Here is a 26,647-nt window from a genome sequence, read left to right on the forward strand (position 1 = left end):
CAGAGTCTTTCAGGAAAGCAAATTTGATTTAAAGACTGCACAGTAGAGAAGACAAGGGCATTGGAGTGGGTTAACACTCCACAGGTTCTTAGCTGGAAACCACTGTTACTGCAGACAGTAATCAACTATTTGTGTCCCTACGCCATTACAAGGAGTGGAACAAGCACATGCAACTGTGATTAGCTGAGACTGTACTGTGTATGTAGGTTCCACAACAACCCCTCTTGCTCTTGTTTTCTGGTCCTAGGGAATGTAACACGAGTTTGCAGAGCAGATCCAGGAAGGCAGCATTAGGGCCCAGGGCTCCGTGTGTTACCACAGGAGCTGGATGGTTACTGTTAGGAGCCTGTTCCTTGTTCTGGGAATCATTAACTCAAAACTGTAAAGAACCTGTTTGAGTAGTAACTGTGTGTTACTATTGCTTTCAGATCTGCACAATTTTCTGCTCACTTTCTCTGCCTTGTTCTGGCTGATGAGCACTTCAGATACCACATTGAAAGTAGAATAGCGTCAGCAGGAGACTGCTGCTTTGAGGAGTTTCCCAAGGGCAAAGTCAAAACATACTTAAGGTTGGCATGCACCTCTAGAAGTCTTCAACACCCTACAGCTCTGCACATGATGGGACACCCAGAGCAGGGCGCCAGACAGCTTGTGAGGATCTCCCGCGATGGGACTCCACAACCTGAATAGGCCTCTGTACCAGCACAGTAAAGAAGTGCTTCCTGATGCTTACACAGAATGGCTGAGAATGCAGTTATACAGCTATGAGGTTGCAAATGTAGGTGATAACACAATTTCAGGCAATTGTGGTTGCCCAACTTTGGGCTGAGGAACTTGATGTTGCAGTTCCGTTCGTGTCTCCATCTCTATTGCACTCTCCACCTCCTCTCAGCCCCCCACCAAGCATATGTCCTAACTCCGAGGCACTGCACCTCCATTGTAATAGCTGCTCTTGAGGATTGGAGTGTACTCATAATAAATATTGCTATAAAAATGCAAAAAGACCTCAGTGACTCCTCTTCAGTAATTTTCACATTGTGGGAAGTACCTCTTTGTGTGGTACTCTCTCTTCTACAGCATATTTCTAGACATGGCTGTATTTCTGCTGCTCTTTACTGTCCAAAATATTGTAAAGGCTGAAATTGCTGTGATTTTGAATGGACTGTGGCTGTAGTTTGGGGAGATGTTTTGTTGATCTTTTTTTCCAATAAACCAATATGAAACTTGTTGCCTCAGGAGAGCAAGTCAAATGAATTTATAAGAGGCTGTGCGCAGTAATATAGTAACATTTCAGCCTTATGCTTAGGGGAAATTGACTGCAAGGATGGGGAAGCAGAGCCATGTATCTTGCAGTGAGTTGTGGCTGGATTTCTCATTCCATTGCTTTCCACTGAAGCATTAAATACTGCTGCTGGAGACAGGATATTAAACCTGCTGCAATCATGTATGTGCTTCTCACAGCTTTTACTTCATAAGAGGCGAACGATTCCTTTATAATAAAACTTCTGTTCTAGGCCTTGTAATTAAACAACATAATGAAAATTTTGTATAATGTATCTGTAATTTCTAATTTGGGCTTACAAAGGCAAGTTTGAACTTCCCCAGAACTCTATCCTGCTGTGCTTAGGAGCAGGCAGACAATGGAAAACGCTTTGTCAGCAAAGCAAATAATTAGAACTTTCTGTTGCACTGGGGTGCAGCCTTGCTATGCTTGCAGTCTCCTTCCTAGTATTTCCTGCAGACAGACCTGTGTTTGCTGAGTTATCATTTTGAATTATGTCTTTCAGACTTCCTGTGACTGGATGAGCCCATCAATATATTTTTCATAGTTGTCAGCTTCCTACAGCCACCTTTGTCCTGCTCTAGCTTCACATCAGGCCGAAAGCTGGTCGCAAACCTCTGACATACTGTCTTTGCTTATTCACATCAGGAAACAGTGGTATTAGGGATTGAGAGTGCAGTGGGGTGTGTAGGAGACGTTTGAACTACATGGCACTTGGTGGATCTTGAGGTTTAGCAAAGGTACCTGGGGATCTACCAAAGTGCTGCACTTATAGGGTCAGAATGTAGCAGCTGCATCCATGTGCCTGCCTCTGTGCTAATGAAAAAGACAAAAAGGTACAAGGCTGAGGACAGCATTCTTTGGCTTCTGATGCAGGCAGCAGGGCATGGCTTTTGGGCACATTATTGGCTAGGCTGTCAGCCCTCTGCCAGAGCTGGGGGCCTCACTCACAGTGCCTGTGGGCTTCTCTGGCTCTGCTGCAGCCGGCGGCATCCAGGGGAGCTCAGTGCCTGGCCAGCACTGTACAGCATGCTGGTTGGCAGTGTGGCCAGTTCTGCAGTCTGTGCCTTGACCTTGTCTCACTATCAGTCATTTATCCTGACATACATTAGCTTTCTGCAGCTTGCTTTTTTTTGTCTGTTGGTTTTTTTTTCACAGTCATAGGAGAATTGGTTGGAAGGGAGCTGTGGGTGGTGTCTGCTGGGTTTTGTGCCCCACTCAGTGACTCTGGGATATCACCAATCCTCAACAAACTTTTTGCCTGGCTGAGTGTTAGCACTGCTCAGCTCTGCAGTGCTACAGGAACCATGGAGCAGGTGTGCATCCTCTGAGTGAGCTCAACTGCCCTTCAGCTCTTGGCTGGTTAGGGGTACACTTCCTCCTTCATTGTCTGAATTAATTTTAAATTTCTACCTTTGGTGCTAAATTTCTGCTGGAATCCTTAGTCTTATAAACTTCCTTTGCAACCTCAGGAGCTTTATTAGGTATCTCGTTTCTTAAAGTGGGGCAGAGAGAGGTCGGGAAGCAATTAGTGTGTCTGACTGGAGTGGGGAACTTCTGAATTCCAAGGGTTTCTAAACTGATGTGCCGTCTTTGTGTCTTCATTGCCTTATGTCTGTCTGTATTATTGAAATTATCAGAGAATGCTTATGATTCCTTGCAGGTGTGATGTCAGCACTAGCTACGTTACATATGTTTGGCAGTGGGAGCTATAACGTTAAGTTCTTATTTAATTTCATTTTTGATGGTGAATGTTCCTTCCTTCCAAGTGAGGGTGTTTGAAGAGAAACTCCAAATTTTTCTTTGTTTGAAGTGTCCCAACATAACCTTTGCTGGAGCTCATGCCTATGAAGTCAGGGCTGCTGAGCACCCCGCAGATGATGCACAACATTGGGCTGTTGCAGTCATGATTCTCACTGGCCTGTAGAAAGTCTGTATTTAAAATTAAATGGTTGTGCTTTTCATGAAAAGGGGTAACTTGAAAATGTCAGAAATAGCCCTTGAAAGCAATCTGCTGCATATTGTTCCAAATAACAACCATCTAAATAAAATCCATCCCTGTAGGTAGCAAGTTAGAATATGATGTATGAACATTTGTTTTTTTTTCATGTGGCTTCACTGTCTCCTAATTAATTATATCTAATCACATACTAAATGGCTATTTAAGATGAGATGTGGTGACTTACTGGTACTTCTGAATAAAAATGACTCAGGAGAGTACGACTGAATATTCTGCAGTTGGATGTTTCTATACTTCATTACCCCTGTTCCTGTTACAGGTGCATGTGACAGCATTGCAGCAATGAGTGGAATTTTGAAGAGGAAGTTTGAAGAAGTTGATGGCTCCTCACCTTGCTCCTCTGTGCGGGAATCAGACGATGACATTTCTAGCAGTGAAAGCGCTGACAGTGGTGATAGTGTCAATCCATCCACTTCTAATCATTTTACCCGTAAGTACCAATGTTCTGTACCTAAAGAATTCTTTCTGTTCCTCAAAATAAAATTAGGCATTTTAGTTTGATAGAAATGATGATTTAAAATTGAAGAGATGACAAAATTTACTTTCAGAGAGCTTGTGGCTTGCTCAGAATGACTTAGCAGACTTGTACCCTTTTGCCTTCATGTTACCTGTGTACTGCTATTTGTAATTGTAAAAATGTGAAGTCACTTGGAAGGCCCTGTTTGCTGTTTGAATTACGTGTATGTTCATAGCAAACACTGGGAATTGTGCTTACAGTATTTCAAGCGGGTGCTGTACAGAAGATACCGTAGGTAAGTTTAGTTATTTTCCTTGGACAATTGTCAGCTATCTGCAAGGTATTGTATTGGCAAGAGATCTCCTCCAACGTAAATAACACTATTTTTTTTTTTTGGTTGGTTGGTTGGGGTTAGGTTTTTTTGGTTTTTTGTTGTTGTTTTTGAATGGAGCAACATTGTGTATTAGTCACAGAGACACCCGTTATTGTAGTAGTTTCTGTTCTTCATGAAGAGGAGGACATCTGTACTCAGCAATTCTTTTGTGCTCAGATAAACATTTGTTCTTAAGTTAGCAAAGCTACATAGGCTATGTGGGCAACATATATATGCACATATATACATATATGACTAATTTACGTTTTGTAATTTGTAATGCATGTTGCAGGTGGCTTTGCTGTTCTGATGGTGAACTGTATGTTTTAAAAAGCTGGGTTTTTCGTGTTTCAACTCTGCTACGTATAAATCTGTGTACTGGAGCTAGTGGCCATAAAGCTGTTTTCTTAGGACTGTGGACTAAGAAATAGATGAGGTGCCCTTGACCACCCATGTACAGTGTGATGCTTTCAGCTGTGTGGTTTAGCTTGTGTCCAGGAGTCATGTTTGTACCATGTGGTATGAAGGCTCTTAAGTTGGTTTGTCTGACTAATGCTGCAGTACAGTTTGAGCTAGGACCTGGGTGTGAGCATCCAAATCCTCTGTTCTGTTATGGAATGCTCCTCCAAAAATGGTTATGCAGGGGCAACTTTTCTAATGTGTTTACATGTAAAACTCTTGATGAAGTGTGTTATATTTAAGACTCAGTATTAGTAGAAGACTTTATATTACGGAAATGCTATAAAGAAGTACGTGACCCAGTAAATCTTGTTAGTAGTAATAGGAAACAGTTTGATGGTAATATTCTCTACATGCTGATCTTTCAACTTTTGCATCTATTAAAAGACTTAAATGATTATTCATCACAGACTGAAAGCAGCCCTTGTACATCAGTCGTTGCCACCCACATAGAAGACAGCAATTTTATTGTGAATACGCAAAGAAAGCTTGCAATTCAGAGGAGAAAGTTGAGAGACCTTGTAATACATGCATATAACAGTGAGCTTTGTTTATAATTGACACAATAAATGGTTTGATTTCTGAATAAAACCTTTGGGGGAAAATATAACGTTTCTGAGTGTCACGAGTAGAGGTTCGTATGTATGTATCAGCTGGCAGTGTCTTCCTTCCAGTCTGTTTTCATATAAGCAAATCTGAAGTGCCATCATCTATCCTTTACTGACTGCCAGTGTGGGTTTTGTGACCTGTTGTCAACATCAAAATCTACACGTTACATCTGTAACTTAGCTTTTGAAAGCCTTCATGTGGCCCTCTAAATCTTATTTTTCCTTTCTAATTGGCCTAAAAAAAAAATTCCTGAATCACTTGTAGATACAGCTTTGTTGATGCATCAGTGAGCAGGCAGGTGGTTTATAAAGCTATCTACAATCACTGATGCATCTCAGTATTTATAAGACCCTTAAAACATTACCTGTTAGCTCAGATAAACAAGACTGTTTCAGCTATCGTGTTCCATTAGCCTTAAGTTCAGTTCAGCCTCTCGGCTAGACAAGGAGTATAGCTGCTGTGGATCATTCAGATGGAGCAGAAACACCAGAATATAACTTTGATGCAAATAACTATACCTGTAGTGTGATGGCAGAAAATACATGACTAAGATGTCTATGAGTGATGTCTGTTGGAGCTTCTACAAAGGGGTAGGTACAGAGTTTCTTTAACAAGATATCCGTTCAAACAGATCAAGGCAACAACAGTGCAAGTCGCAGGCATCTTCTGAGTCATGAAATGAAATTGCAGTCTGCTTCTGCTAAATAAAGTAGTTGCTGCTTTCTGCTTCAGTTTTCATTGCCAGATGGGTTTAGGGTGAGTCTAATATATATATTTATATAAAATACAGAGTGTTCCATAAAGCGCAGACAGCTGTTACTGTGTCCATAACCATAAAATTAGTAGATTTTGCTTTTTCTTGGTCAGGTATGTATGTATATACATCTTCGCTTTTTCAATTCTCATATCAAATGGTGATCACCTACATTCCCAGTGACAGACACATACCTTACCATCTTTTATTTATTGTTCTCAGTCTATTGAGGTCATTTCAGTTTCACCCAGCAGACAATTACTCACACCATAGGTTTACCTTAATGAATGCCAAACCCTGTTACTAATCACCAGTCTGCTTATGTGTCCCATTTCACAACCCCTCCTCCATATCAGAGAGAAGAATGTCCATCTTCAAGCAGCATTACAAGCATGTATATAAGGTATTAGGCTCACCAATATTGATTTTACTATTAAAGACAACTGGAAGGATTCTGAAATACAGGTACATCCCCATTGCTCTTCTTTCCTTAGGAGTACAGTTTGGAGTATCATAGGGCCTCTAGAAAATTAAGATTGCTTCATTTGTGTGGCCAAGTAAGAGTTTGGAAGAAGGTATCAAATCTTTGGACATTTGCTAGGAAGGTTTGGATTCTCTTAAGTTACCTTTATGTAAAGGCTGAAGTTTAATTTGATGTAAGGTCCATAGCAGGAAGACATTACCTGAGCCTGGAGCTTAAAGCTGTTGTTTAATTTGTGGTTAATGATAGAAATCTCAAGGAGTTGGACATGGAAATGCTAGCTTATTATAGGAGAACACTTACGAAGTGCAGCTAAATGCAGGTGTTCTTTTTTTCACGGCATCTTGCAAATATTCATGTTGCCTGCCACAAGGCTTTGAATTTCCTTGCTAACCAGGAATACATTCTCATCATCATTTGCTAACTCGCATTAGGAAGTATAACCAGGCTTAGAGAGTCTCAATTTTGATTTCAAAGAAGTGAATGCATCTGGACAAGAAATACCAAGAAATGCAAAGAAATTCAGTGGAGTGAATTTCTCAGAGGTCAAATCTCATATAAAATGAAAGGGCTAGGTATACAAGAGATCCTGCCTGCTGTCTTTTACCTGGACTAATGACTGCAGGAGAAGGAATTTTTAAAAAGCATAAAGAGGCATTAGGAGGCTGGCTGATTTTTAGAAGGATTTGTGTTTTTAATTCTGTTTGTATTTTTGAAAATTTCTCTCCTATAAATTAGTACATTTCATGCAATGTACACAGGGCAGTTTTTCCTTTAAACAATGCATTTGTTGAAGGCATTCATCACATATGCAAAATGCCTGAAAATGCAAATTAATGGAGAGTCGATCGAAGTCGTATTTGTGTCCAATGGCTGAGCACACAAGTCTCCATAAGGTTGGACAAAGGACTGACTGTGGTCTTAGGAGACTTCGGCAAATGCAATTGTTATGCATGGGCGTTCCTGCAAGGATATGGCGGCATCCTCACAGTGCTCAGAGCTAGGGCCAAGGTCAGAAATAATCATCCAGGAAACAGCAGCTGGCATTTAGAGCAAATGGGGAGGCAGAGAGCGGTTAACTGTCTCCAGTTCTCCCTGCAGGCTGATTATATTGCAGAGCACAGAGTCTGTGCCATTGTAGTGAGCGTCAAAGAAAAGCCTGCTGCAAATTGAGGGTGGAGAGGAAGGAAACATACAGCTTTCTTTGAGATTTCAGCAGTGCGTTTCCAGCTTTCAGCATGCAAAGAATTGTGACGTTTCTGTAAAATTTTAAACAAAACTCTGATAGTGAGGTCAAATTTTAACTGAAGCTCAGGTGAAAATTGTCAAAAGTCAGAGCTGCCTGTGAACTAGTCTTTTTCAGAAACCATTTCTGAAGTGCAGTGCAAATCTGGCATTATGTGAGCATTCCCATCCAGCCACTGCTGTGGGATGAATTTAGCCTTGGATTTACCGCAGAGGGAGGTACCAGAAGGATGGAGCAGTGAATCTGTTAGAGTCAGTGTTACTGTTGTGCAATATTGTGTCCATCCTGCCCAATTTCCAGCCCTCATGTTGCTCCTTTCTGAATATGCTGTGCTTGCCCTCAAGATACAATATGTCACAGCATTTCCTTCTAAGGAGGATTTCCAGTTTTGTGGGAAAGGCATTTAATTGTTAGAGGCTTTAAATTTTTAATATATCGAGTCTGTTAGAAGTGTACCTTTAAAGAGGTGGTGAGGGAGCATAGAAGCAATTTCTGGAATACGCTAATTCCCCACGTTTTTTTTTGTTTGTTTTGTTTTGTTTTTCAAAGACTGTGGATCAGAGCTGGCTTTTGTCAGTGATATGTGACCTGGGTTTCCAGGGGGTGTGAGGCTTTGCCTTCTGCGTCACTAGACTTGGTGGAACACTGCATGGCAGTCAATGAGCAGGTGGAGATCAGTGTTAATTCTTCTTGCATAACTAAAAGTATGTAATAAGCAGACAAATGGGATAGTATAGTATAAGTAAAGCAGTGTTTCTTCCTGTCTAACACAGTTTTAATTCAAAAGGCTGCAGGTTTTTTTCCCAGCCCTTAGGAATGTTCATGTGCCTAAGACATTTCTGTGATGGTGACAATGAATTGCTTTGCCCTCATTGATTCAAGAGTGCTAGTAATCTGCCGAGTAGCCATATGGTTTACATTTATTTTAATGTGTCTTTGACATCAGGAGAATAGCTGAGACAGCAGAAGAAAGTGCTTATGTTTTGGAGTTCAGCCAGAACTCAGATTATTCGTGTTCAGTAATCAAAGAACTATCAGTTTGCTCAGTAGAAAATGTTTGAAAATCTTTATGGGTTTAAAATGTCACTCGCATCAGGATTTTGTAAAATTAGGAAGTATTTTTTTGCATTTCACAGTCAAATACAGCTGTATCAGGATGTGTTCCCAGGTGTGGGGATTCTGGCTTCTATTTCAGTCATGAGATATATGGAATTAAGTGCTCTGACTTTCACAGGTCTTACACCATTGTAGGTCCACTGCCCAAAGAACAAAATGAAGTCATCTGTCAGTACATCATTGCCACTGCTTACCTATTTAATCAGTTATAATTTAGTCATGCATAAATGAGACTTGGATGTTTCTCACAAGAGTACACTGACTTTTGGAGGAGCATTACTGTAGTAACTAGGAGAAGTAGGGGTATGTTGTTGTGTAGAAGAAGATTGTCCTGCAGCACGTAACTCTTGTTTCGTGTTGCTTTGCAGCTTTATGAACGAATCACTGAAAAATCTCAATTTCTTGAATTATCTATAGTCCTTCTTCTAATAGAAAACAAAGGGTTGTAATGATAAAACTTGATGTCTGGTAATAGGCATTCTCGCTTGTATACAGTCATAGAATCACTAAGGTTGGAAAAGACCCACAGGATCATCCGTCCAGTCCAACCATTTACCCATCACCAATGCTTCTCGCTAATGTCCCTCAACACAACATCCAAACGTTCCTTGAACACCTTCAGGGCTGGTGACTCCACCACCTCCCTGGGCAGCCCATTCCAGCGCCCGACCACCCTTTCAGAGAAGTAGTATTTCCTAACGTCCAGGCTGAACCTTCCCTGGCACAGCTTGAAGCCATTCCCTCTAGTCCTATCATGAGTCACATGAGAGAAGAAGCTGACCCCCAGCTCACTACAACCTCCCTTTAGGTAGTTATAGAGAGCAATAAGGTCTCCCCTGAGCCTCCTCTTCTCCAGTCGTTCCTCAGTTTTGCACTTCTTGGACTTCCTTTGGACGTTTAGTCACCAGAGACGTGTGTAAGCCTGGAATGGTGCACGAAGAGAACTGATGGAAATGCCATGTGTAGTCATTAAGTAATTGTAACTGGTATGGATAAAGAGAACTACTGTAAGGAAGAGAGGGTAATAGCTGAGGAAAATAAGAATAGATGCATCCCATAGTGTGCACATCACAAACAAGGATAACAAAAGGGCATGAACAAAGAGCAGATTGTGTTTCTAGGATGGGATAACCATCTGTGTTTTTCTTTGAAAGTTTTCCCTTAAGTCTTTTGTCCTGACCTTTAGGAAGCCTGTTTACAGCAGGTTCCCACTTTCCAGAAGTGTGCTGTGTTGTGGACAACCTGAGCAGTGGCTGCTAGTGCAGGCTGAGTGAGTGCTATGTGAATGGGGCTCAGCACTGCCTGCAGTCAGCCTGGAAAGTGCAGCAGCTGCTCTGGTGTGGTGCGTGTGGAGTTGGGAAGCCCTGTGGGACCGGGTGTGATGCCACGGGAGGCAGGGAGCTGCAGGCAGGTTATTAACTCAGGCTCTGTTCTGCTAAACCCAGAAACTAACCCACTCAAACGCCAAAAATCAACATTTGAGCTGTTGCTTCTGTTTCAGAGGTTGAACTCTGGCAGGGCTTTTCGAAGATGTCTCTTTCTGAAGAGCTTGTTCAGACATTGACATTTTCTGAGGGACAGTTCTGTAGCAGTAATTATGTTAACAGCACCATTCTTCATTCTGGTAATAGATTTTATGCTTTACATTCCATATTCTATATGTCCTTCTGTTGTGTCTTGAGTTAAGCGGTGTCCTTAGCAGTAATTACAACTGATTCAAACCTACTGCTTAAGGTGCAGTGCATGCAAAATAGCATATGGCTCTGAATCCTGCGAAGATGATTGAAAACTGTGAGTTTTTGTTGTCTTGAAGCAAAAAGAACTGAATGAGCTGATGCTGGAAAATGTTTAACATTTCCATTCAAACTCTAATACTAATTGCCTTTGAGAAATCACACGAAGGCAGTGAGAGACTGAGACTTGGGGAAGTACAGCAGAACACATGCATTATGCCTTTGAGGGCTGACTGGTGCTCCTTGGCATGCCCTTTGGTACTGAGAATCATAGAATCACAAGGTTGGAAAAGAACCTACAAGGTCATCTAGTGCAACCATTCTCCCATTACTATTGCTCTCACGAGCACTAAACCGTATTTTGTAGCTCCTCATCCAGATGCCTCTTGAACACTGCCAAGGATGGCGACTCCACCACCTCCCTGGGCAGCCATTCCAGTGCCTGACCACAATCTGAGAGAAAAAAATTTCTTCCTTATGCCCGACCTAAATCTCCTCTGGTACAACTTGTAGCCATTTCCTCAGGTCCCATTTGTTGAGGTGGTTGCAGCTCCCCGGGTGCACTGATGGCAGGCTGATTGTATCCTCAACAATCTGGGACACCAGAATATCTCTGATTTCTGTTTCTGGATAACTAAGAGCAATCCTGTGTTCTTTGCAGGTCCTGCCTGCTCTGTTCTTACAAACAACATAGTTATAAATATGAATATGTTCTGATTTCTTCCTAACAGTAGGATAGAAGAGACGGCAATGGAGTTATCTGTAGTGTCTCAGCTCTTGCTTTAATAAGCTCTGGGGTGAGACAAGACAGAAGCAAACCCAAAAGATAAGATGAGTTTCAGAAATAAATAATTGCGTGTAATCTGAGACCCCTCAATGTTTACATGCTTACTTACGAAGATTAGTGTATAATTTGTCTAAGTAGGAACTACAGTGTTAATAAATGACAGCATGAATTTTACTGACATTAACAACAAATGCATTTCACCGATCTCACTGTCTTCAGTACAGCTGTATAGAGCTGGACTTACAGTGCTCGTTTTTGTTGCAATTAGAGTACTCCAGCATTTTCTTGGAGTTCAGCTTATCTCCACTTTAACACCGTTTTTGTCAGTGACAAAACAAAACCTTTGGTGTAGCACTTGATACTTTAATTGCTAGAAGCGAGAAAAACTATATAAGAAGTTGAGGAAATGCATTAATGGGTTCTTTACGAGAGCTCAAGGCAACAGCAGTCTTAGTGAGACAGCTGACCAAACATTTAGGCATAAACATATGGTGATGTATGAAATTCTTGTAAATGTTGACAACACACACGTGCTCACATGGGTGGGTGTCTCTGCCCCTCCCTAGAAATCTGCATGGTGGGATAGCTTGTCCATATAGTGTAGCTGTTACCATAGGTGATATTCTTTTTTTTCCAGATGGAATTTGTTAGATTGCACAGCTTTCCTCCGAGCTCCATTTATTAGTGTGTAGATGGTAAATAAAAATTCAGGTTGATTTCATTATTTTTAAAGTAGTGTATTTCAGCTTTTCCACAGAAACTGACAGAAGAATGGAAGCACTTTTATTCCAGCATTTGGTACTTCTGCCAGTAAGCAACCATGTCAAGAATTCCATAGCTGAATCTAAAAAAATTGCTATACATTTGAGTGTTATGTAGTAGATGCTGAAGTTTGTAGGGATTCAAAGGCATTTTCTAGCTCATGGGATGTGGGCACAATTACCTTGTAGTTCTTCATGAAGCAAACATACACACATACATACATACATACAGTTCTGTATTTTCTTTCCTTTGATATTTTCCATAGTTTTATGTCTCATCTCATTTGTGGCTGGCTGTTTTATGTAGTATAAGTGCTGCTTGTCCTTCAGTAGGTGTCAATGCTTCTTCCTAAAGATCCAGTTGAAATTCAAATAGCATCAATAGTACTCCATCAGAAACTGGACACATCCAGGATGATTGAGATATCTCCTTTGCTAGGAGCAGGATATTTTAGTATGCACTTTCCTTTAGTATGCTCCTGTGTAAGAGCAATAGGCAAAAAACTTTCTGATTCATGGAATATTTTCTTTCACTCTAAATGGAAAGAGAATGTCATGATATAAAGCTTCCAAGCTCTATTAAAATTTTGGTGTTATTAATAGTAAAAATTTTGCTTTGAAACTGTAACGTATATAAAAAAATCAGTACATTACAGCAGGTCTTCATATTTGCAAAATTGGAATAACCCCATCAAATATTCTATTCTGTTATAATAGCCTTCTATCCCTACTAAAAACTCCTGTATATATTTTTGACAGGCTTTGTTGATAAGGGATGTCATTAAACATGTAAATTTAAACATTTCTAATGTAGCAGAATTTCTTCTAATTCTTCTGTATACATCCTACTCCTTTCTGCAGTATCCTTTGCCGAGGACTTATAGGTGAATGTGGTTATTTATCTGTTTTACACTTGCAGTTTAGCAAACCTGCAGCACGTCTAAAGTGTTTGTTATTTACCTTGCCTTTAGCTGCTTGTCAGTATTTATAAAAATAATATTATTTCAATGTTTACAGAACCCAAAATGTTTTTTATGAATGTGTTAGTAGGGCATATCATCTGTGATTTAATTACAAGAAAATATTTTCCTATGTACTTTTTTTCTCATATAGCTAGCCCATCCCAATTTTTTTTTTTTTAATATAGAAGTTTGAGGTTTTTACACTTCTGATGATTAACATTTTGGTACTTAATAATTGGGGAATGAATGAACTGTGTTTTAACTGTGAAATGAACAGAACCTATTACAAAACCAAGGCTGAAGGCCAAGTGCTCCCAGCCTCTAGAGACAGTGCAGTTTTAGATTAGCAACATATATCGTGTTGTTCTTACAGCATTTATGGAATGGTTCCAAGTCTTTCAGAAATGATCAGGCACCTTTTAAATACTGCTTGAGTTCCAGCAACTCAGTCGCTCACTTGTGCTTACCCAGTTGTTGCCTCTGAGCTTCAAAACAATAACTTGTTACCTACTTTCTTGACAACCTATTGTCATTTTGCAGTAAATCAAATGAATCAGACTGCTGGTTAGTCTTAAAAATCAAGGAGGGTCTCCTACTGTTTCTATCTCTTACTTTGCATATAGACTCACCACTGTTACCAGTAAGAAACGACAGATCGATATCACTGAAAGGAGTTTAAAAAAAAAGGTTAGATGTTAGGAAAAATTCTTTATTCAGAGGGTGATGAGGCACTGGGACTACTTGCCTGGCCTGGATGGGGCCCTGAGCAGCCTGATTGTGGGTGACAAGCCTGCCAATGGAAGGGGACTGGAAGGGACCATAAATATCACCCAGTTCCATTCTGTGCTTCTATGATTCTAGAAAAGACCTGATTTTATGATAAATAGACATTTCTGAGAGTCTGAAACACTAAACATACTGCCTTTGTAATTTATCTAACACTGGTTTCACACATGTTAAAGTATAAAAGATAGAAATGTTTTCTGCAGATGTGATCCAGTACTTTAAAGATGGGCTAGCAAATCTCTGCTGGAGCTTTGCATTCCAGTGGTGCATACAGCTCTGTGAGAGGTGTAGGCCTGCTGCTAGCCTGACTGCTATCATATGCAGGGTCTGTTTTGTGTGCTGGGGTTTAAGGAAGTGCCAGTTGATGGATCAGTTGAGGCGGCAGTGTAAAAAGAAATTTTTCTGGGATTTGTTTGCTTTGCTTCCTTAGTGAAAAGAATAAAACTTTTAAAATGCTATTGGAAAACAGCTCTTCTGAAGAAGAATTTCTGTTCTAAAGTAGAATAGTGTTCATGACTGTAGCAGTTTGTAATGACTTCAGGGTTTGCATACATGGTAATTTTCTCAACTCTTATCACTTTGTTTAGACTGCACTTCTCTGAATGGTAGCGTGTGCATGTTAAGGAAAATAAAAGTACTCAAGTGACAAATTTGCTGTGATTGCAAGTTATCATTAATGTAATCATTAATATAAACTGTATCTGTTCCAGCTTCTTCAATTCTGAAGAGAGAGAAGCGGAAGAGAACAAAAAATGTCCATTTTAACTGTGTCACTGTGTATTACTTCACGAGAAGGCAAGGCTTCACCAGTGTTCCCAGCCAAGGGGGAAGCACGCTGGGAATGTCCACTCGCCACAACAGCGTGCGCCAGTACACGCTTGGAGAGTTTGCAATGGAGCAGGAGAGGCTTCACCGGGAGATGCTGCGAGAGCACCTGAGAGAAGAAAAACTCAATTCTCTAAAATTAAAGGTAAAACTCATTAACTTTGAGCCTTGCCTTATGTATTCTCATGAGCAGAGTCAGAGTTGTATGTGTGCATCTTTTAAACAAAACTACTTTCAACTCTAGTTTCAGTGAGAGCAATTGCATTCTTTATTTTTCTGAAGATACATATTTTTTGATATTATGAAGCACTGATGTAGCTCTTGCTAATGTGTACCTTAAAGTGTTTTACAGGGATGCGGTTGTTTGCTTGTTTTTTTACAGAGAAGATGACAAAGGCAGAGAGACACTGGAACTTTGTCTGAAATTAGACTCTGGAACTGCCTCTGAGCCCTGGCAGAGTGCCCTATTTAGACAAAGGAATGATAACATTTTAGTAGAGAAAGCTAAAACACCTTATTTTCTTTGCCAGTTTGACTATATTTGGCAAAAAGTAGGGAACAGCAGTACAGAAAATGTTTTTAGTGTACCAATTTATGCAGTCATTCATCTTTAGTATTTCACCAAAAGTTGTCTGTTAAGGAATAAAAACCAGACAAATTAACTTGCCTTATCAGTTCAGCTCAATGGTAGTTTTGCAGCTGTCCTTTTAATTTAGCAGAGTAGAGGAAGGAAACTGTATTTGAGAAGAGACGGGGATTCCATTTTTTGAAGCATCCCTTCTGCATCTTTTAATTTGCTAGCAAAATCTCAGGTTTTGTTATTTTGTTTAGTGAATGAAAAACTTCCAGTATGATGGTATATGTTATCTGTATTTTGGGTTTGTTTTCAGAAAGTAAACAAAGTTGAACTGTGGCTGAACTGCTGGGCTCCACAGCTCCTATTTCTTGTGCTTTGTCAGAGAGTACTGTGTAGGTGCAAAGCAAAATAACACTGCAAATCTCTTTGCCTTTTTCCACTAGAATGAACGGTGTTTGTAACCTGTCTGTCTGAATACCTGAAGCAGTGCGTATGACCTTTACTGCTATAATTATTTTTCATTCTCTCCTATTTTTTTAATTTGAATAGAAAAATGGATTCTTATATAATTGATAACAATTGAATGTTTTTATGAACAAAGCCCCACAAACATAAAACCACGCAGTAGAGAGGCAAATAAAAGACAGACATTTTGACAGGCTGGAAGTAAAAGGCTGGAGTTAATGATTTATTGCTATTTAGAGATTATACCTCTAAACATCACAGGATCTTCAGAGCATCAAGTGGGAAGTGAGCTGTGACTCTGAGCAGATCCCTTGGCTGACTTCCAGAAGGAACTGTTTTGCTGTTCACTTGACTTCTAAATGAATGCAGAAAGGAAAGCCTGTAGATTTCTAAGGTGATCAGTCAGTGGTACTGCACATCTGCACAGAAAAATGAAGAAAATAAACTGAAGGAAGGCAAAGTTTGTTCTGATTGGTCAGATTGATTGAAGGACTGATTAGAATGATAGTGCAAACAGAAAATAGTATTTTCTGTGGTTTGTTCTGTTCTTAAATTTCAGCTTCCCCGATTAATTTAATTTTTCCCATTGGATTAAAATATGCAAGGTAGAACACATTGTCTCTTGTACAACTTGTTTAAAGAAAGAAAAAAGAAATACAAATATTTTGGAATTGCGTCTTCGTAATGTTAGGTACTGTTCATTATTTAAGAAATCTCTGTTGATTAAAAGCAGATGATAAAGACTTTACAGTCATCTTGAAGTCACTGTAGTCATGTAAAGCAGCACTTTGGTGTAAGCACTGCTGACAGTGGCATAAACACTGTTAGCAGCAGAGTGTGAAAGTTTTAATGGCAATCTGAGCGTAAAAGCCAACTTGTCGAGATGAAAGGTAGAAGGTAGGCTTTACTTCAAATGCACTGTCATTTGCAGAAACGGTATGAGTAAACACAACAGATTAGCTAAAGTCTCTTCAGATTAAGGTATTTTAAAATGATTTGCTTGACCCCAAGTGATGTTAAAGCCCCTGAGCCTGCAGACCAATGGATAAAATCAGCACAGGTTGTACTTATTTTGAAAACAAGACAAATGCAAATGTAAAGGATGTGGGTTTCTCTCTTGTAAATAATGTTCTAGTCCTTTTTCCATCTGTCAGGTGTTAGGGAGTGTGCCTGAGAAGTATCATTGAGGAATGGTAAAATGTTAGATAGCTGCTATGAAAAATCTGCTATTTTGCAATTTTCTGTAAGCTAGGTAATCTTATGAAACCTAAATGTGATGATGGTGCATGTTTTCACGTGCGTATATGCTTAATAATTTCAAAGAAAGGAAACTCACAGTACACTAACTGCATTAGATATATATGTGACTTAACTGAATTCATGCAAGCTGGTCATGGATTTATCAATAATTGGTAAATTTGTTTTAGTATTAAGGCAGAATATTCAGTTTTCAGTTTTCCAGTTCTGTCTAGGAGCTTGCAGAAATCTTTAGCTTACTTGATTCATGTTTCTGAACAATACAAATGGAGGCCAGTAGTGGTATGATATGAAATTATAATAGATCAATTTTTCTATAGCGAACTGTAGGAGAAACTAAAAATATATTTTCCGTGTTGGTTTCTTTTGTGTGAAAGTATAAGAGAGAATTTCCAGCTCGGACAGGCAAAGGTATCCAGCCCAAATTTGTCACCTATTATGAAGTTGAAGGAATTTTCATGCAAACTCTTCATGTGTTCATCAGCCATAGCCTGTTGTTATGAATTAACCTTTAGCTTTATGAGGAAAATGGTATCCATCTGCATATCACGTTTAATTCGGATGTGTTATGACAACAAGAAAACATAATGCTGTCCTGAGGTTTTGAATCGAAAAATCTATTTTGTGGTTCTTAATAATCTTCCATCTGTAGTTAACCAATTAATTGTTTGAGAAATGTTCAAAGCTTTCAGTTTCATTAATTCATTTGTTCTTTGCGTCACAAAATGGAGTAAAAAAATCAGAGAATACAAGGGAGTCATCCAGCAAGGGAGTGAAAAGGAGCTGAGATGCTTTGAAATTACAATTTGCTGTTTAATCTCACTTGATTTCTGCACGTGTGACTTTGCAGTCTGCAGGATGCCTACAGCACCTGACTAGATAGAATTCACTCCTTAATGCTTGATCACTACTTAGCAAAGCTGTTAAGCTTTGCAGGAAGAGGAGAAATATGCGACAGGTTGGGCATGGTTCTGTAGGTGCCTTTTGTAAGCTGAGCGGTTAAAGTATTTACCTTATCAGTAAGAGCTGATGATCACAACAAAAATAATTACCAAAGCAGGAATTAGAATTCTTCCCTAGTTTCAAATTTAAATTATGACAAACTATTAAATAATGGTGATCTGCTTAAGGACTTGTTTGAACTGTGTATATTTGAAACTGGAGAAATTAGAAGTAAGTCAGTCATTTTTCTATTAAATGCAAAAAGAAGGCCAAAGCAACATAAAACGAGGCTATTTAGTAGTATGTAGGTAACAGAAAATGAAGAATGAAAATGATTCAGGCTCCCATCTGGATGTTCAGCCTGAGTTACATGTACTGAGAGAAATTCCCCTCCACTGCCTTCAGACAGCTGAACTTTTCCTTGCATTTACTTGTCTCTCACTGTAAAGAATACAGAAAAAACCTTTAATGTTGTTTATTCTACCTTGCTGAACTAATATTTTGAAGTGCCTCATGTAGGGTACCTGATCACTGTAAAACAAAGTGATTAACAGGAGATAGAGTGAGAAAACAACATAAAGGTAGTTTGAGAGGACATTTTGAACATGCCTGCATTTCAGATGAAGTAAGAGATGAATGTATATGCATGTAAAACTAGGGATAACAGACACAGTAAATAACATTAAAGGTGAATTATTAAAATGAAAGCACTAAGCTCTGAAGGCTGCACTTACAGAAAAAGAGTAAGAATATACTGCAAAGAAACAACAATGACTGTGAAGGTAGAACACTCCTGCATTAAATTAATATGGTGCTGAATTGCTAAGAAGGGATGATTACTGGTCTAGAGAGAGATTCTTCTTGTGTAACATGTACATGTTACGTACACTGTGTAAGCATTGCAGTCAGAATACTGAAGCTCCTTCCATCTGAGGGGGATGAGTATCACTTTTAACCTGACAGTACAGGTTGGAAATAATGAGCATTTTCTTCTGTGATTTTCTTATACAGTTACTATAAACACAAAACTGGAGTTAGAAAAGAAGTAGGCCATCTGTAGGAGTTCAACGTAGAGTAATTCAGTTATGCTATAAAATGACAGAATCCAAAAGATTTTGTAATATAAATGGGAAATGAAAAATGCTCATGCAGTTGAGAACATAATAAAAGCAGCAGGAGTGGTAAAGGTAAGATTCAGGACTGCATTGTTAGACATAAGATGCATACATAGCTAGATGATATAATTGTTTTGTTTCCTTACGTATGGCTTTCCACATTCATAATTAATTTATAACACATATTTATAAATATATATACACGACAACTCTGTGTAACTGTTGTTTAAGCACTTTGTTAATTGTTCTATGTAACAGATGACAAAGAATGGTACAGTGGAATCTGAAGAGGCAAATACGTTGACACTGGATGACATTTCTGATGATGATATTGATCTGGACAACACTGAAGTGGATGAGTATTTCTTTCTACAACCCCTGCCAACAAAAAAGCGAAGGGCACTGCTGCGAGCTTCTGGAGTGAAGAAGATTGATGTAGAAGAAAAACATGAGCTGCGGGCCATCCGGCTGTCCAGAGAGGATTGTGGCTGTGACTGCCGCGTGTTTTGTGATCCAGAAACTTGCACTTGCAGTCTTGCAGGCATAAAGTGTCAGGTAAACGTCCACATTATTGTCATTATTTATCTTGCAAGGGAATGGGTTGTTAGGGGTGTGTGTGCATGCACTTTTTTGTTGAGGTGGTAAGTACTGAAAGATTATTAAGTAAGTGAGTGAATTATTAAAAAGTAACACTTGTGGATTTTAAACTAGTTTAAGGCTCGGATTTAAGAGTATGTAATGTGCAATGCAATTTTTCTCCTTAAACATCTTTATTTTACGATCAGTTTAGGCATATACACTGTTCAGTATTTTTGGTTTTGTTCATACATATTTTCCTCCTCATGTTCCCCTTTGGCCTTTATCTAAACATGCAAATGGAAACAGAAGAATCAGTAGCCTGCAGATTTCACAAGGGTATGTAGCTTTTGTTTTAGAGACAATTCACATACTGTCCAAATGTGAATTATAGTCAAAACTCAATGAGAAGTAATAAGTCAAACTGCGGTACTGTCCCTTCTTTAACATGCATGATACTTAACATGCAAGCATGAAAAACTGCATGCAGGCAACAAAATATAGCAGGTAGTTTTTCTTTCTGCAGATTTAATGGTATCGCATATTGCACATATAGCTGTAAATGTCCCAAAATAGGAATTCCCTAAAAGATGGTTTCTGCTAATTACCATGAGTAGCTGTTACGCAGCTGAGTTGGTTTCTTTCTAAATGGATTTTTTACATCATTTCTTAAATCCCAGCTAAATTTTCTCTGCTATTCTAAATCATACATTCCCTTTGCTGCTCCTGTTTCTCCTGTCATCTTCACATTTTGGGAAGATGTACTAGACTGATTGTTTCATATGGCTCTCTTCTGCATCACATTTGATGTTTAGGTATAGAGTAGATAAAAATTACAGACCTTAAGCTGTCTAATAGAACTACTTGATTTGTAGATTCAGTCACACTTTTATATACTTAAAATGGACACTATGAGACATGGATATTTGATATGGCTTATTCTTAAAGTACTTCTCAATTGAATCCCACTTCACTTCTATTTTTAGGCTTTCCAGGTTCTGTGATATGACCAGGTTTATGCTAAGTATTGTTAATCTGTATTCTCTTTTTCAAAAGGTGGATCGTATGTCTTTTCCATGCGGTTGCACTAAAGAAGGGTGTAGCAATACAGCAGGTAGAATTGAATTTAATCCTATCCGTGTACGGACTCACTTTTTGCACACAATAATGAAACTTGAATTGGAGAAAAATAGAGAACAGCAAATTCCATCACTAAATGGCTGCCACAGCGAGATAAGTGCACATACTAGTACTATGAGTCCAGGACCCCATCCGGTTGAATATTCAATTGCAGAAAATTTTGAGATTGAAACTGAACCTCAGGCTGCAGTTATGCATTCTCAGTCAGCCGAGGACTTGGACTGCCCTGGGGAAGAGGAGGAAGAGGAAGATGGGAGTAGCTTTTGTAGTGGAGTTACTGATTCTAGCACTCAGAGTTTAGCCCCTAGTGAATCAGATGATGATGAAGAGGAAGAGGAAGATGAGGAAGATGATGAGGAAGAAAAAGCAGATGACTTTGTAGAAAGTATGAGCTCCCATGCTGACATGGTGCCTCTTCCTTCTGTCCTTTGCTACTCTGATGGAACTGCTGTGCATGAAAACCACTCTAAAAATGCCTCATACTATACTAACTCTTCAAATCTATATTACCAAATAGAGAACCATGTTGCTGGCACTGCTAACCAGATTGGTGAGACTTACTCAGAAAGGGATGCTGTCAAGAATGGCAATCTTTCTCTGGTGCCTTACAGCATGACTTCAGAACAGTTTGTTGACTACACTCGGCAATCAGAGGAAACTTTTAGCAGCCCTCATTACCCTTCTGCAAACCCCTCAGTGATTGTTTGCTGCTCATCTTCTGAAGGTGATAGCAGTGCTCCGTGTAACAGTTTATACACTGAGCATAGGCCAAGTCACTCTCAAGTGGAATTTCACTCATTCTTGAAAGGTCCTTCTCAAGATGGATTTGTTTCAGCTTTGAATGGCGAGAGTTGTGTACAAGAGCACCCTGCTGAGAATTCACTAGTCCTCTCAGAAAAGAGTAGACTGCATGAAGAGTGCATCAAATCACCAGTGGTAGAAACAGTACCTGTTTAATATTAAAATTATTCTAAGACTGACTTCCTGTAATAAAATGCACTCAAATTGGATTTCCTAGAATCTTAATTTTTTTTTTTAAGAGGTAGACAACACTTGGGCTATAGTCAATGTTCCAGACACACTTTCAAGCTACATTGCCAGAGGCACTGCACAGAATCAGTTCATGTAAAGATTAAAAAAAGCAAACCAACATCAGACTGTCTTTTGATAAAACTAAAACACGTAAGTAAAAAACCACACCTAACATATTTCAAAGTAGCCTACCTGTCAAATACATGAAACATGCCAAGCTATCTGAATCAAAGCTTCAAGTTTTTGATTGTCGGGCCTGTGCAAGATTGTTAAAAATGATAGTTTGAAATAATCATGTTTAAAGTCCTGATTTTTAACGTACCTGAAAGAACATAACTTTAATGTAAAAGTAATTACTGTACAAAAAAGTTTTAATTGTTCTGTACTGTATGTATTTTATTTATGGTAGTTTAGTATTCATGTTTTGATAAAAATGAACAGCATGTTCATTTGAACAGAAGATCCATAGTTAGTAAGAAAGAGCATGACCAATTTTCATCTGGAATACCGTGTATTTTTTAAATACCATTTCTGATAAATTAACTTAAAATGCATTTCTAGAGTACTATTTATTTTCTCTTTCTGTTTACTGTTCTTGACCAACAGAAGAGTCAGAAAGGGGGGCATGTACATCTTATAGAAAGGTAAAAGGTAGACAATCCTCCATCAAAATTAGTGGTATTTCTAGAACTAGCACCCCTTCCCAAAGAAAAAACGATCTTGTATATAATGGCGAAGCAGTAACTTCAGCTTGCACAGCACCTTTTAGCCCAGCAAACATTCAGATACTTACTTATGCACTTTAGTGCCATTTTGCAGTGATGTTTCAACTGCAGAAACTGTGAACTATTTTGGAGAAATGCCATAACTCCAGATTCCGAGGTATATGTAAGATCTTAAAGTCCGTTGCAACAAAACTTGGATGTTTTCCTAAGCCAGTATATGAATAAGTCAGTAAATACTTAAAAAAAAAAAACAAAAAAACCCAAAACCCTACAGCAACAAAAAACAACTAACAAGCAGAAGTCCTGTTGATCACAGTTTAAATGAAGCATGGAAAGTAATGTGGAAGGGTCTAGATTTTCCTAAATATTTAGCAGTTTTTAAATACAAAGGTTTTTGTGGACTGTCACTTGAATTACTTGATCTAAATAAGGATCAGTATAGTCAATGACAAAACGTAGCTACAGAGATTTTACACTGCTAAAGTCCGCAAGCAGAATAGCACATACACCATATGGATATCCGTTACTTTGTACTCCATTTATTCTAAAAATAAGTGGAAATTAAAATGCCTGCTTTACTTTATGAACAGACATATTGCTTTCTTCAAGAAAAGGAAGTGTACTAGAGCCTGCTTTTTCTCTATTAATTCTCTATTGACTTTGATTTCAGAAGCTATTTTAATTTTGTTCTAATAATGAAATATCATACATCAAGTATAACTGCAGTAAAGACCTGTTTTTGTTTGCCCAAAATAAGGATCAGCATCTTATTTTCATCTGTCAAATCCCAGTGGTTAGCTGTATGCATGTAAACAGAGTATAAACTTCAGCTCTGTGACAGTGACTTTTCTGGTTAGAAGCTCTTCACAACATCACATAAACTGCTTCAGTAGAATAATTTCCAGATTTAAAACGTACTTTTAAAAAAATAATTATTTTAGTGAGATCTGGGCATCTCATTTACTGAGATCAGCATTTTCTATGCTAAATTAGCAAAATATTTTTACTCCACGTAGTCACTGGAAAGGTTTTTTATTTATTTGTTTCCACAAGTCCTACACAGATTGCATCAGAAAGTCCTAGTTCTCCTGGGCCTGGATATTCCATATTTACAGCATACTCCATGTTCTGGGAAAATGCAGTCATGTTGATTCAACTGCCTCAGCAGTTCCTTAGGCCCTGCTGCTCTTAGTCACTCTGATCTCTTTCTGTACAGGCTGAGCAGCCAGGTAAATGCGTGTGTTCTCCACTTCCAAATAGCAAATACCCATCTTTACAGAGAAAACCTTAGTTCATAAAAGGTTCTGCATAAAAAAATAAGAGTAGTGTTACTCTGTCCAGATATTGTACAGCAAATGTTACAAGTCTCCATACACAGGGATCTTTCATGAACAGCAGGCTTAAATTAGGCAGTCTTGCAACACCAGCATCAAAAGCACAAATCCCTTCCTGAGCTGGGAGAACAATTGTGAATCAGTAGCAGCATTTTAAGTTCAGAGTGTGTTGGCTTCTGGAGCATCATGCACACTTTACCAGGGTATTACTCAGGGGGAAAGTTAAATTAAATATTTTTGTTTCATTATTCGCCCCCTAACTGAGCAATAAGAGATTATTTTCTTGGCCCCACACTTCCAAATGAAAAATACCTTTAATAACATTAGCAAGCACAGTAAGCGATTAACTTTATAAAAGTTCACTTTAAAATACTGAGACAATAGTTACTTTGTATTTCTCTTGGCACTGGTGTCAGAGCCCAGGCCTCCTCTGTAAATTTCTGAGTACTTAAGTATATATACCATACACTTGATGTGTATGCTGTGGGGGAATGGGGTGAATACAGCTAAATTCTCAATAGTGTACAGCACAGGGTAACAAGGAGCTTAAAGACAGCATGCAGGCAGTAGTGAGTATGCCAAGGAATGTTTGCTACAGTATTTGCCCTTGCTTAAAAGTAGCTAATTCCACAGCCCTGCCCAGAACAGATACTCCAGTTTATAACTCCTGAGTTAGCTGTAGAAATCAGCTTGGAATCAAGATTCCTACTCCTTGATCACTTTTTCATATTTTGCTTAGAAGACCAAAGAAATCTTCATAGAAGCAAAAATTGACTTAAATCATAAGCTGAAGAGTGTTTCAGTCTTATATTCTGGGCTAACGTATACATATGATGCATCCCATTTCCCAGTTAGTTAGTACTGCTAAACAGTCATATCATTTGGGGCAAACCTATTTCTATGTGCTAAAAGTATTATATTATTAAATTATAAATGGCAGTATTTGCTTCTGTATAGACATGGCTTATCATTTTTGGAAATGTTTACTTTACTGATAGCTGTATCAGCTTTTTCTCCTAACACATTTTGCTACTGATAAGCACTCGTAAGAAGCCAGATAATAAACTGGCAGATAATTTATGATTGCATTAGGTAGCTCAGAAAAAATACATAATAACAAAAGCAATTCCCCTTCATTCAAACTGGATTTTCACACAGAAAATTAATAGAACAACACATAAAACTGAATGCCTTTTTGCTCCTAATGTGAACTTTGCCCCTCTTGGAAAAAAAGCATTGTTAAAGCTTATAAAGCTTTAACAGATGTTAAAGTTGGCGCTTTTCTGGCAAAAATGCAGTATCTTTTTTTCTTAAGAGCTTTAATTCAACTCATACCCATTGAAACATCCTTAAAAAAAAATAAAAAGTTGGTCAGTAAAGCTTTCTGATTTTTTTCTTTTTTTTCCTTTTAAGTTTTTTTTTTTTATCAGCTGTATACCACCATTTCAATAGGAAAGTTTTAACTTTGTGAAGCTTTACCATTTTACAGTTACATAAATTGTTGCTAGTGAATCCTTTGAGTTGACATTTCTGTCTTCTAAGGCCATTGATTACCATCATTTGCTGTAAATGTCGTTCAGCCCAGCTCACCTCTTTGTTATCTGATGAGTTAACAGTGTTAACAATGGTATCTTGCCTTTTTATAAGTTGTACAGAAAATGCAGATAATATTCATGATGTTGTTACTCACTGGATTGCTAATAAATCCAGAACCAGCTTCTCATCTTACCTGAGCACTGTATTTCAGTAAATGTGCTATTAAATCAACCATGTAGACATTTCCTGCCCCACAGTCAACCTAGAGGATGTCTTCACTAAAGACAAATTGTTTCTTAAAAATTGAGAGCATACATTCGTATACAAAACATGGCATGTTTTTGAATATTTCAGTTGTTCATGATATTTTGATAGAAATGTGAAATACCGGACAGAGTAACAGGCTAATACAGAGGAGATCTGGGTACCTTTGGCTTTGCCTTTGTCCTGCTCTGTTACTTGGAAGTGACTCTACGACTCTGGTTTGCAAGGTACTTAGAGATGCTGTGATTAAAAACTTTCAAGACAACAGCCAGAATAACATTTTTCCTCTTTTTTTTTTGGCATCATAACTAAATTTCTGCAAACGAAGTCCACTTTTCCAATCAATTCTAGTTCAGCTCAGAAGTACAAATTTCATCATTAACATGAAACACAACAAAAGCAAGATATTCTTTTATGGACAACATTAATAAGCAAACATAGAATGATAAATTTCACAGTGAAAAATGTGAAAATTAGAAAAAAAGCTTGATTTACCTGTTGAGCAGCGAGATTTTAGTTTGCCAATGACACTAGCAACTGGCAGTCTTACTCCTCCGCTTATCTTCTTTCATTAGTTGAGTTCTGTCAGTTGAAACTCCTTGCCAGGGCTACTCCTTCAGCAAAGTAGGTACCCTCACTCTGAGCTAAAGCAAAAGAGACAGTTGGAGCCACAATACTGTTTTAAAGGCATTTGCTAAACAAGAAACTCCTGTGTTGTAACTCTTGAGTTATGTGAACTCAAGTGCTTTGTGCTAGTTAATTTTCTTGCGGCAATCAGGAAAAGGCACAGAAGAGAATGATACCAGAAATCTTCTAGTGTTTAGGGGTATTATGCTTTCCTACTGGGACTAAAGACTAGTTCTATCACCTACTTTACCATGGTCACAAACCATTTCTTGTAAAATACTTAGAAAAACTAGAATTAACTCAGAGAATATATTCTATAGAATTTATTTCTAAAATATTAAATCTGATCCCTATTTTTTTACAATAGTTGAAAGCTACTGTTATTTTCAAAGCACATGCACACGAA

General features: G+C 38.5%; 2 protein-coding genes across 24 annotated transcripts in view; one reads left to right on the forward strand and one right to left on the reverse strand.

The window, feature by feature from the left end:
• CSRNP3 (cysteine and serine rich nuclear protein 3) overlaps positions 1-21,768 on the forward strand; it is an 89,535-nt gene extending 67,767 nt beyond the window's left edge. For all 10 annotated transcript variants that reach the window (XM_031599533.2, XM_090143905.1, XM_090143906.1 and 7 more), the window contains 4 exons: positions 3,562-3,732; positions 14,537-14,796; positions 19,266-19,562; positions 20,640-21,768. In XM_031599533.2, the coding sequence (XP_031455393.2) occupies positions 3,562-3,732; positions 14,537-14,796; positions 19,266-19,562; positions 20,640-21,680 (1,769 nt within the window). In that variant the 3' untranslated portion in view covers positions 21,681-21,768. The remainder of the gene's footprint in view (positions 1-3,561; positions 3,733-14,536; positions 14,797-19,265; positions 19,563-20,639) is intronic.
• Positions 14,813-26,647, reverse strand: part of GALNT3 (polypeptide N-acetylgalactosaminyltransferase 3) — a 36,436-nt gene continuing 24,601 nt past the window's right edge. For 9 of the 14 annotated variants that reach the window (XR_016468249.1, XR_016468250.1, XR_016468247.1 and 6 more), the window contains 2 exons: positions 26,110-26,258; positions 22,087-22,685 (listed from right to left, as the gene is read on the reverse strand). The gene's annotated coding sequence lies outside the window, so the exon portion shown is untranslated. The other 5 variants (XR_016468240.1, XR_016468239.1, XR_016468238.1 and 2 more) reach the window with 5 other exon arrangements.

Source organism: Phasianus colchicus, chromosome 7 (genome assembly GCF_987193195.1).
Source record: "Phasianus colchicus chromosome 7, bPhaCol1.hap1.1, whole genome shotgun sequence".
NCBI classification, from domain to species: Eukaryota; Metazoa; Chordata; class Aves; order Galliformes; family Phasianidae; genus Phasianus; species Phasianus colchicus.